The sequence below is a fragment of the Salmo trutta genome, chromosome 12 (assembly GCF_901001165.1).
Source record: "Salmo trutta chromosome 12, fSalTru1.1, whole genome shotgun sequence".
Taxonomy (NCBI): domain Eukaryota; kingdom Metazoa; phylum Chordata; class Actinopteri; order Salmoniformes; family Salmonidae; genus Salmo; species Salmo trutta.
The window spans coordinates 84,457,349-84,468,520 of record NC_042968.1 but is presented as its reverse complement, the minus strand read 5'-3'; the positions used below and the strand labels follow the sequence as shown (position 1 = coordinate 84,468,520).

Below are 11,172 nucleotides of genomic sequence, written 5' to 3'. Positions count from 1 at the left end.
AGAACCCCAGGGGCTCTCCCAAGTATATTCCCAGGGTTTACTACCTACCCCCTTGTGTGTGTGTGTGTGTGTGTGTGTGTGTGAGAGAGAGAGAGAGAGTGAGAGAGTGTGTGTGAGAGAGAGTGAGTGCGAGAGAGGGGATTATTATCACAAATATTTTTTACTGAAATAGAAAGAAAATATATAATTTAAACAAAAACCGAAATGGGGACCAATGACTATTTTTTTGACAAGGCTTTGGGTCACTGAAAAACCCAGAATGTAGATTCTGTTCTTCATTCAGGGGCAACAACAATGCCTTATTATTTACAAAAATGTCATGGCACCGGTAGGCTGCCGTTCTCTGAGCATCACAAGGCTGTATAGCTGCCATTTTTATTTCAGCTTTTGCTTCTGATGGTTTGTTGCAGAGGAAGTGCAGACATCTGGATAGGAATCATATAATTAGTGGCTAGAAAGCAGTAGTCGAGACATACAGTGCTGCGATGGATGCAATTGGTGTTTCCTACTCGAACCCATTGGAGGACTACGAGATGATTCACCGAATCGGTAGTGGTACATACGGAGACGTATTTAAGGTAGGCCTATTTGAAATAAACCATGCTTTGATATTTTGCAGTCCTTTAGTGAGAATTATGTCTCCTTCGTAGGCTACGGGATTTGTATCCACCCCCTGAATTCTAAGATAGTTTTGATATGGCTGTATTGGTATACCTGAACAGACGCACCTGTTTGAGTAAATGGTTAGTCATATCCGGAGTCTGTTCTATGTTGACGGGTTGCAGTCAACGTTTAAAAACAGAATGTGATGGTTTTATTAATCAAGAGTGATAACTTGTTTTGTCATTAAAAATGTTTGAAAAAATCCTGATATAATGTTGCCAGAAAAGTGATATTTCACCATCGTGGGTGTCATCAATTTGTGCATGGAGGCAGGCTGCATGGTCCCTCTCCATAACTGTATTGAATGTTTGGTTGTCATGTGCACAGAGTTTAACATCAGAATGGCTCATGTCAAAACAAGGCTCATTGAAATGCTGAAAAAGCCGTTTCTCTAGGTCTATGTGGTCATTTGTTGAAAAAGGTCCAGTACACCAAATTCTGAAATGCACTGTTATCTTACAGTATGGTTAGCTGAGATGGTGACTAGGAGGGAGCAGTTGGTAACAGGAAACTAACAATGAGTTGAGAACGGAAGAAGTGTCATCTGTGGGGAAACTCACTGTACACACGAAGCCAGTACCCTGACCTATAGCATAATATTTGGAAAGGCCAGCAAATATATAGGATTTTCACTGCAGCTTCACTGTCATAGCACATGACACCCAAGACACCCTTGTAAAGTATTGGAGAGAGTTCTGTAATGAATGTACTTTTTCTCATTGAAAAAATAAAATGAGTAGATCATTATGAAATTAGGGAAGGATTGGTTGCCTAGGTCCTGTTTGGTAAATGATCTTGATCAGACATTTGCAATAATAACCGATGAGGTAAAAGTTCTGCTGCAATATGATACATCCCTTACATCTCCGGAAATCTTTTACTACAGAAACAAAACAGGAAGTGAGTACCGCTCCGTAACAGATGTCTTTTTTTCAAAGGTAGCAGTTCTTCTATCGGTGACTGACACGAGCCTCATTGTTCCCGGGTGTCGGTTTGCTGCTTTGCTTGGTAACAGAAGCATTGTGTCTGTATGATCTGTAGACCAGTGGAAGCTGCAGAGGAGAGGACGGCGTATAATAATGTCTGAATGAAGCTAATGGAATGGCATCATGATCTGTAGACCAGTGGAAGCTGCAGAGGAGAGGACGGCGTATAATAATGTCTGAATGAAGCTAATGGAATGGCATCATGATCTGTAGACCAGTGGAAGCTGCAGAGGAGAGGACGGCGTATAATAATGTCTGAATGAAGCTAATGGAATGGCATCATGATCTGTAGACCAGTGGAGGCTGCAGAGGGAAGGACAGCTCATAATACTGGCTGGAACAGAGCTAATGAAATGGCATCAAACACATAGAAACCATGTGTTTGATACCATTCCACATATTCTGCTCCAGCCATTACCACAAGCCCATCCTCCCCAATTAAGGTGCCACCAACCTCCAGTGCTGTAGCCATACAGTGAGGGTGTTCTTTCCTTTATCACCCATGTTTTCTCAGAAAAAGAAAGTGTGAGCACAAGGCCCACAAATAGGATAATATATCTGGAACTCCTTTTAACTAGTGATGTGTGGTAGGCTGCTATTCCTTTTCCCATTGTAGAACTGAGAGGCTGTGACACTCATGACTTCAAAGGTCATGTCACTACCCATAATGTTCACAGCATGAAGTGAAATCACAATGTCATATGATCAGAAAAACATCAAACTTTTTTTGTACTTCTCTATAGGCACGAAACATCAAGACATCTGTGATCTCTGCAATCAAAGTTGTTAAACTAGATCCTGGTAGGATATTTATCCCAAAATGTGATTGTGTTTTTTTATCTTAAAGGCCCAGTGATTCTCCTGTGTTTAATATATATTTACACACTATGAGTTTGGAATAACAGTGCGAAATTATGACAATGCCCTTTTATAGAGTTGTTTGAAAGGACTGCCTGAAATTTCTGCCTGTTCTGATGGGATGGAGTTTTGGCCTGCCTGGTGACATCACCAGGCAATACGTTAGTTAATACACCAACAAGAAAAAGGGCTCCAAACCTATCTGCCAATAACAGCTAGTTTTCAGTTTCCCCCTCCCCACTCAGACCACTCCCAGACAGTCCTAGCTAAATTCTTGCTTGAAAAATTATCTTTGCTAAAAAGCTATTTTTGGTTATTGTTTTCAATTAAAATGGTCAAAAAATCACAGTAAGGTACTTAATTGTTACCCAGAAATGATATGATACTGAGAGAAACATTTCTGCATTGGACCTTTAATCACATTGTGATGAAGTAGTGATATTCCAGAATTTGTCTTTTCTCATCTCGCTCTTCAGGTGATGACATCTTATCTATCCAGCAGGAGATCACCATGATTAAAGAATGCACTCACAAGAACATTGTGGCCTATTTCGGCAGCTACCTCAGGTTTGGTCTGCAATCAAACATTACATTGAAACTTGATATGAAATGCAATGAGGTATTCCTTTAATAGTGGTGGGAAAAGTACCCAATTGTCATACTTGAGTAAAGGTACTGTACTTTAATATAAAATGACTCAAGTGAAAGTCACCCAGTAAAAGTCTAAAAGTATTTGGGTTTTAAATATACTTAAGTATCAAAAGTAAAAGTATAAGTAATTTGAAATTCCTTATATTAATCAAACCAGGCGGTTTATTTATCAATAGCCAGGGGTACACTCAAACACTCAGACATAATTTACAAACAAAGCATTTGTGTTTAGTGAGTCTGTCAAATCAGAGGCAGTAGGGATGACCAGGGTTGTTCTCTTGATAAGTGTGTGAATTTGACCATTTTCCTGTCCTGCTAAGCATTCAAAATGTAACAAGTACTTTTGGGTGTCAGGGAAAATGTATGGAGTATAACATACATTATTATCTTTAGGAATGTAGTGAAGTAAAAGTTGTAAAAAATACCCCCCAAAACTACTTAAATAGTACTTTAAAGTATTTTTACTTAAGTACTTTACACCACTGTCCTTTAACGGTATGCCTCTTCCTTTGGTAGAAATAACAAGCTGTGGATTTGCATGGAGTATTGCGGAGGAGGTTCCCTGCAGGACATTTATCATGGTAGTTGGAGAACAAGTCACACTCTTTTTTTTGGGGGGGGGGGGGGGGCATATTCATTTTCTCCAAATCATATATAAATACATGGCTCTGGTGTATATGAATGGCATCATCCAGTGTTCAAGTAAAGATTCAACCCGGAAAATATGTAAAAAATGTATATATTTACCCCCAAAATATGGGGGATTGGAAATGATGCAGACAATTACATTGTTGGAATCCACAATATTACAGCTGATCTATCCCTTAAAATAAACAAATGATATCAGTTACTACTGTGTACATCATTCATTTTTTAAAATGATGGCCCTGACATACTTAATTTGTATGTTTCCATAGTTACTGGCCCCCTGAATGAGAGGCAGATTGCATATGTGTGCAGGGAAACACTACAGGTAAGCATGAAATTATATGCAGCTTTATTCATTGGCTGAGGCGTTCAACCATTTTCTATTGTGAAACTTTCCATTTGGATATAACATTATTCACATTATAAATGCAGACATCATGCTTGACTGTTGCTCTGAGGTACAGTGCCATAGTCTAAAAAATAAAGGTGCAAGTTGGAACCAAATAAGGTTCTTGAGAGCAATGCCATAGGGCATGGGTATTCAACTCTTACCCTACGAGGTCTGGAGCCTGCTGGTTTTTTCTTCTACCTGATAATTAATTGTACCCACCTGGTGTCTCAGGACTAAATCAGTCCCTGATTAGAGGGGAACAGTGAAAAAAAGCAGTGGAACTGGCTTTGAGGTCCAGAGTTGAGTTTGAGGGCCATAGGGTAACCATTTTAGGGTCTCCGAAGAACCATGCAAAAATCCAAACCAGAAATGTTTCGGCCCTCCAGGACTGGAATTGAATAGACCTGCTGTAGTGTTTTAAGCCTTATTTGCATATTTCTCAGAGTGCCTTTTGAATGAATTTTTGAGTTACCAGTACCACCCATGACTGTGTTTGCAAATGAGACATGGTTGTTGCATTCATTCATTTACAGTCCTGTGGCCTTCACAAAGTGACAAAACAATACATATTTCGTAAGGACTTCTTTTAAGGGCCTAGTTTTACCCTAATACAGTGGCCTGAAACTCATAGTTTACAGGCCACATCAGGCCTTTTAAATGACATTAAGCTGGCTTTCAAAGTGACATGTAATTCCTATTGGAATCCAGCCAGAGTGGGGATATCCAACATTTGGAATTTTTATTCACATGCAACCTGCATTCAGAATGACTACCAGGGTTGAGAAGATTAAGGTATGAGACTACCTTAAACATCTTAACTGGAACACTAACTGATGCAATAAGTCCAAGTAACAGATTGGAATAGTTTAGGAAAATGAATGCTATATATTTGAGTAGCATGTGATTCAATTAATCAATCAATGTGCATGCAAAAACATAGATATTGAAACAAACAATTCTAAAAACCAACCTGCAATAGAGCATGCTGGGAAATATAATAATTATGAGCGTGGTTTTGGTTCAACTCTGGTTATTAACACCAACACTTAATGTATTTTACACCAGTGTGTTGTACTTTAACTCTTTACAGTGTTAAATAAACTTTTGAATCAACACTAGAAATGTTACACTGAAAAATCAACATTAGTTAAGACTGCCAAACTTGCTGTATGCTATGAAAGGAACACATCTGCAGGCTTCCATACATTTCAAGAACCTTTTAGAATTCTAAAGAATCATAGATGCCATGTCAGGAATTCCCCCCCCCCCCCCCCCCCTTAAATCAATGGTTCTTTATGGGGCAAGAGTTCTCCATTTATCCCCATTTAACAACATTCTTTTATTTCAGTGCAGTGTTATAGGGTTTTCTGTGTTTGCAGGGACTGCATCACTTACATGAGACTGGGAAAATGCATAGAGACATAAAGGTAATGTATAGAATCCTGTTGGATATAAAACATGTAAACAATTTATTCTACCCCTCATCTGAATTGAATCATTTTGGTCTGGCGCGTTGGAACTACTCCTTCATACTTACTGAAATCGAATATTTAAGTGTAGATGTGTGTGTGTATTTGGAGCTGTGGACGGTCCTCATGAGAGGGCATGAGACAGTGCACTCATTGTGTCACTGTGGGTTTTTCACAGGGAGCAAATGTTCTTCTGACAGAGCGAGGAGATGTCAAACTGGGTCTGTCAACCACCCTCACACTGTCACTCACTCTCACACATCCTCTCTGCCTCTCCCATAGACACACTCAAAAACAGATTTACAAAAATACTTTTTCTCCAACTCTCTCATGGCATCTTTTTTTCCCCAGCGGATTTTGGCGTTGCAGCTGAGATCAACGCCTCTGTTGCCAAGAGGAAGTCATTCATAGGCACGCCTTACTGGTGAGTGATCTAAGTTCATCCATGGTACCAAAACAAGGCCATTGATCGTGGTTTACCATAGTTATCCACGGGCAGCTTTGCTCTTCTAGGATGGCACCTGAGGTTGCAGCAGTGGAGAAGAAAGGTGGCTACAACCAGCTATGTGACATCTGGGCAGTGGGCATCACAGCTATCGAGCTGGCAGAGCTTCAGCCTCCCATGTTTGACCTGCACCCCATGAGGTGAGGGCACCGTTGCTGGGATGTCACCTCTCATTGTTATAATTATACAGATTAAATCTAGTTTCATCTATCCAGTCATATTAACAGATCAAATTTTGATAATTATCACTGCATCATGTTTCATCAACAGGTTAAGTACATAAGATTTTGTTGTTTTCTTCCAGGGCCTTGATGATGATGTCAAAGAGCAGCTTCCAGCCACCCAAACTAAAGGACAAGACCAAATGGTATAAGTTACTTCATAGTTAAAAAGTCATGAGCTACAGAACCGAAAGTATATACTGTATGTTACTGTGAGTGTCTAGGAGCTGTCGTGTCTTTGGGCACCGTTAAACTGAAGACATGTTTATCAAAATAACTCCCTGTTATCATTATTACGTGATTAAACTGATTCATCGTTTAACTGTAATTAACTAGGAGATCGGGGCACCAAGGAAAATATTCAGATTACAAAGTTATCATTTTCCTAATATAACTTTCCTATATTATAACATTATATATTATAGTATAGGCTGATTATCTTCTGGTTTAAATGATGTATTTTACCTCGCGTCCAGTCTCATTCCAAACGTCGTAAATTGTTGTATCTGCACGAACCCAGTCTTTACTAAAAGTCATCCATACATCAATTGTCTTAAAATCATTTATTTACTAAACTAAGTAATTCACAGAAAGCATACAAACAGTAGTTATCGTTACAAAGAAATGGTAGAGGAATGTGCCCTAGTGGGCTAAACCGGCATGGCGGCTTGTTAAACAAAGGGTGGTGGGGGTCAGCTGAGAAGACACTACAGAGTTGATAAATATTAACAATTGATATGCTAATCCTTTGCACATGAACGCTCACTCATTCGGAAACAATTGCAATCAATATATATATTTACGCTCAGTGTGTTGTCGTGATCTTCGTTGGAAAGGTCGTTCTGTTGGAGAGTTCTCTCTCTCTCTCTCTCTCGGTTAGAATGGATCTTTCAAAGCGACATTCAATAATGTCGTTATAGAATAGATGTTTCGTCGGTCTTCGCGCTCAATGATAGAATTTCTAGCTGCAGACTATTAATTAATATCAAAGACTTGTTATTATTCTGTCGGTATCGATAGTCTAAAAGTTTAACCACGTGGTATAGTTAAAGTTAAGTAGAGGGATGCAGGGTCAAACCTATTGGCCAACTCGTAATGGAGTGGAGGCCTGGTCTGAAGAAAGTAACCCTGGGTGGGGGTTTTATTCAGAATGACAGAAAAAGGCTGTCTCATGACGCCAGGTCTTGTCTGTGTCCCTGGGGGCGTGCCGATGACTGAGTTAAGCTTTGAACAGAAATACAATTCTATCACATTAACATCAGTACATAGCCTCTCAACATATTCCAAATAGCTTTAATCTTATTAAATCATTGTATACAACCATTTAGATGCAAGTCCCATAGCTGAGGCTATTATATAAACCTTAGTATGGTAATATGGCACTATTGTCTTCAATGAGTATCACAAAATTGTACCAAGCGGACCAGTTCAAAGCTGGGTTCTTCACCGATCTTTTATACCTTCTCCAGAACATAAATGTCGTTCGGTTCCCCAATTCTGTGAGTTGGAAGAATGTCCTTTGTCTCTCTATGAAACCCCTCTCTGTCTCGACTGGGCCATGCGGCAGGACATTCTCCTTTAGAATTTTTACGACCCCTCTCACCACAGCAGTGTCAGAAGTATAGAGGTCGGGGGATGGTGCATAGAAAAGGCCTGGTGCAGAGGGAGGAGGTTCAACTGTGATCTCTGTACCCAGAGAGAGGGCAACGTCATGACAGAGCCCATGTGGTAATAACCAATAACTATCTGTTTAGGTCTGCAGACTTTCACGGCTTTGTGAAAATATCCCTCACCAAGAACCCTCGCAAGAGGCCCAGTTCGGAGAAACTGTTACAGGTACTACCTCAGAGTTCTATCCTTTTAGAGGAGAGCAACAAGATAGCATCAACGTTAATAAAAAACTGGTGAATTCATGTCCCTAGTGGAAAAACTGTCGGGTAGTCCTTCGGGTGACAGACACTCCCCACATTATCTATGTTTTCTCCTCAGCACCCCTTTGTGAGTCAGCTGCTGACCAGGACCCTGGCCATTGAACTGCTGGACATGGCCAGCAACCCTGTTCTGCAAACCACACACACTATGGATGAGAGTGATCTTGACGTGAGCTTGTCCCCCTCCTCTATCCTATCCTATCCTCACCTTTCCTTTCCTGAAATGTATGCTTGGGCACAACAATATATGATATGGATTACTATACTACTAAGATGAATACGTCACTAATGATCTGTATGTGCTGTGTATGTTGTTGTGTGGTTTTGCAGATGTGCAGTGCATTCCCTGATAAGATCCATTCCTTAGCGAAACACCTGCCGGTCCAAAGGACTCAGTCTGAGGAGCAGTGTGAGTAACTACAGATGTAGGATCTTAATTTGATCACCCTGTTCTGGGAGAACATTCCTGCAATGCAGGAAATGTAAAACATGTAGTGTATTTGAGGTTCAAAAAGGCTTCTGAAGTTTGTGATTTCGCTTAAAAATTTCAGAATTGATTTTCCCTTACGAAAAATGTATCAACCTCTACAAATATGTCCATGTAATTATATTCCACATAATAACTAACATCCTGTTGCTGCAGGATTGTTTTCCTGAAGTAGCAAACTCACCTACTCAAATTAAGATACAGCATTTGTATAGCCTTTCAGATCCATGCCCTCTAAGCACAGCTCCTGAAGGACTCTGTTACTGATGAGCCATTGTTATGGCCAATGTAGCATTACATTACAGCATGCAGGGGCAAGCAGCCAAGGTCAGTAGAACACGAGGGGATAGTCACTGGCACCAAGACTAAGCATCTATTCACAGAAAATTAAAGAAGGTAGTGTGAGAACAAGTGTGTTTTTTGTTTACCGGTATCTCATATCATTGTCAGAACAAAAATATATGATTATAATGATGATGATGGTAATGATGATTATCTACTAGAGAGTTTATTTCAAACTCAGCAAAAAAAGAAACGTCCTCTCACTGTCAACTGCGTTTATTTTCAGCAAACTTAACATGTGTAAATATTTGTATAAACATAACAAGATTCAGCAACTGAGACATAAACCGAACAAGTTCCACAGACATGTGACTAACAGAAATGGAATAATGTGTCCCTGAACAAAGGGGGGATCAAAATCAAAAGTAACAGTCAGCATCTGGTGTGGCCACCAGCTACATTAAGTACTGCAGTGCATCTCCTCCTCATGGACTGCACCAGATTTGCCAGTTCTTGCTGTGAGATGTCACCCCACTCTTCCACCAAGGCACTTGCAAGTTCCCAGACATTTCTGGGGGGAATGGCCCTAGCCCTCACCCTCTGATCCACCAGGTCCCAGATACGTGCTCAATGGGATTGAGATCCATGCTCTTCGCTGGCCATGGCAGAACACTGATATTCCTGTCTTGCAGGAAATCACGCACAGAATGAGCACTATGGCTGGTGGCATTGTCATGCTGGAGGGTCATGTCAGGATGAGCATGTAGGAAGGGTACCACATGAGGGAGGAGGATGTCTTCCCTGTAATGCACACCGCCCCAGACCATGACGGACCCTCCACCTCCAAATCGATCTCGCTACAGAATATAGGCCTCGGTGTAACGCTCATTCCTTCGACGATAAATGCGAATCCGACCATCACCCCTGGTGAGACATAACTGCGACTCGTCAGTGAAGAGCATTTTTTGCCAGTCCTGTCTGGTCTAGCAACGGTGGGTTTGTGCCCATAGGCGACGTTGTTGCCGGTGATGTCTGGTGAGGACCTGCCTTACAACAGGCCCTCAGTTCAGCCTCTCTCAGCCTATTGTGGACAGTCTGAGCACTGATGAAGGGATTGTGCGTTCCTGGTGTAACTCGGGCAGTTGTTGTTGCCATCCTGTACCTGTCCCGCAGGTGTGATGTTCGGATGTACCAATCCTGTGCAGGTGTTGTTACACGTGGTCGGCTACTGCGAGGACAATCAGCTGTCTGTCCTGTAGCGCTGTAGCTCTGTCTTAGGCGTCTCACAGTACGGACATTGCAGTTTATTGCCCTGGCCACATCTGCAGTCCTCATGCTTTCTTGCAGCATGCCTAAGGCACATTCACGCAGATGAGCAGGGACCCTGGGCATCTTTCTTTTGGTGTTTTTCAATGTCAGTAGAAAGGCCTCTTTAGTGTCCTAAGTTTTCATAACTGTGACCTTAATTGCCTACCGTCTGTAAGCTGTTAGTCTTAAGGACCGTTCCACAGGTGCATGTTCATTTTAATTGTTTATGGTTCATTGAACAAGCATGGGAAATAGAGTTTAAACCCTTTACAATGAAGATCTGTGAAGTCATTTGGATTTTTACGAATTATCTTTGAAAGACGGGGTCCTGAAAAAGGGACGTTTCTTGTTTTTTTTTTGCTGAGTTTATTTTAAAGGTGGTTCTTCTGGATCATAATTGTATATGTGTTTTCCAGTTGATCTGCTGAAATTTGGGCCTCCCATGAGGAAGGAAACTGAGCTCTCTCCTGACCTGGTGAGAATTATCTGTCTAACCTCTATGTTCTACAAACAGCATGTTGAACATAGAAAAGCAATTCATTTATTTGTCATATTGTCAGTACATTAACATATTTTCCCCAATAGGGATCGTATGACGAATGGAGCATTACAGGAGATGAGGAGAACTCACCGTAAGCTATTATTTCTCACACTTCCTATGTGATGTCAGCCGTAATAAATCACTAATGAAAGCAATAATAACCGAATCTACTCTACATTTGAGGTGCAGAAGTCTACTGGAGTGTGTTGAGGAAGCGTTACTTGAAAGGTG

At 40.9% G+C, this 11,172-nt stretch overlaps 1 protein-coding gene across 2 annotated transcripts in view; it reads left to right on the top strand.

Annotated features, from left to right (window-relative positions):
- Window positions 1-57: 57 nt before the first annotated feature.
- Window positions 58-11,172, top strand: part of LOC115204493 (mitogen-activated protein kinase kinase kinase kinase 2) — a 31,971-nt gene continuing 20,856 nt past the window's right edge. For both annotated transcript variants that reach the window (XM_029770122.1, XM_029770121.1), the window contains exons 1-16: window positions 58-578; window positions 2,393-2,450; window positions 2,984-3,074; window positions 3,675-3,739; window positions 4,076-4,131; window positions 5,577-5,624; window positions 5,845-5,887; window positions 6,018-6,090; window positions 6,180-6,311; window positions 6,476-6,538; window positions 8,147-8,228; window positions 8,382-8,492; window positions 8,654-8,732; window positions 10,817-10,875; window positions 10,986-11,032; window positions 11,131-11,169. In XM_029770122.1, the coding sequence (XP_029625982.1) occupies window positions 486-578; window positions 2,393-2,450; window positions 2,984-3,074; window positions 3,675-3,739; window positions 4,076-4,131; window positions 5,577-5,624; window positions 5,845-5,887; window positions 6,018-6,090; window positions 6,180-6,311; window positions 6,476-6,538; window positions 8,147-8,228; window positions 8,382-8,492; window positions 8,654-8,732; window positions 10,817-10,875; window positions 10,986-11,032; window positions 11,131-11,169 (1,139 nt within the window). In that variant the 5' untranslated portion in view covers window positions 58-485. The remainder of the gene's footprint in view (window positions 579-2,392; window positions 2,451-2,983; window positions 3,075-3,674; window positions 3,740-4,075; window positions 4,132-5,576; window positions 5,625-5,844; window positions 5,888-6,017; window positions 6,091-6,179; window positions 6,312-6,475; window positions 6,539-8,146; window positions 8,229-8,381; window positions 8,493-8,653; window positions 8,733-10,816; window positions 10,876-10,985; window positions 11,033-11,130; window positions 11,170-11,172) is intronic.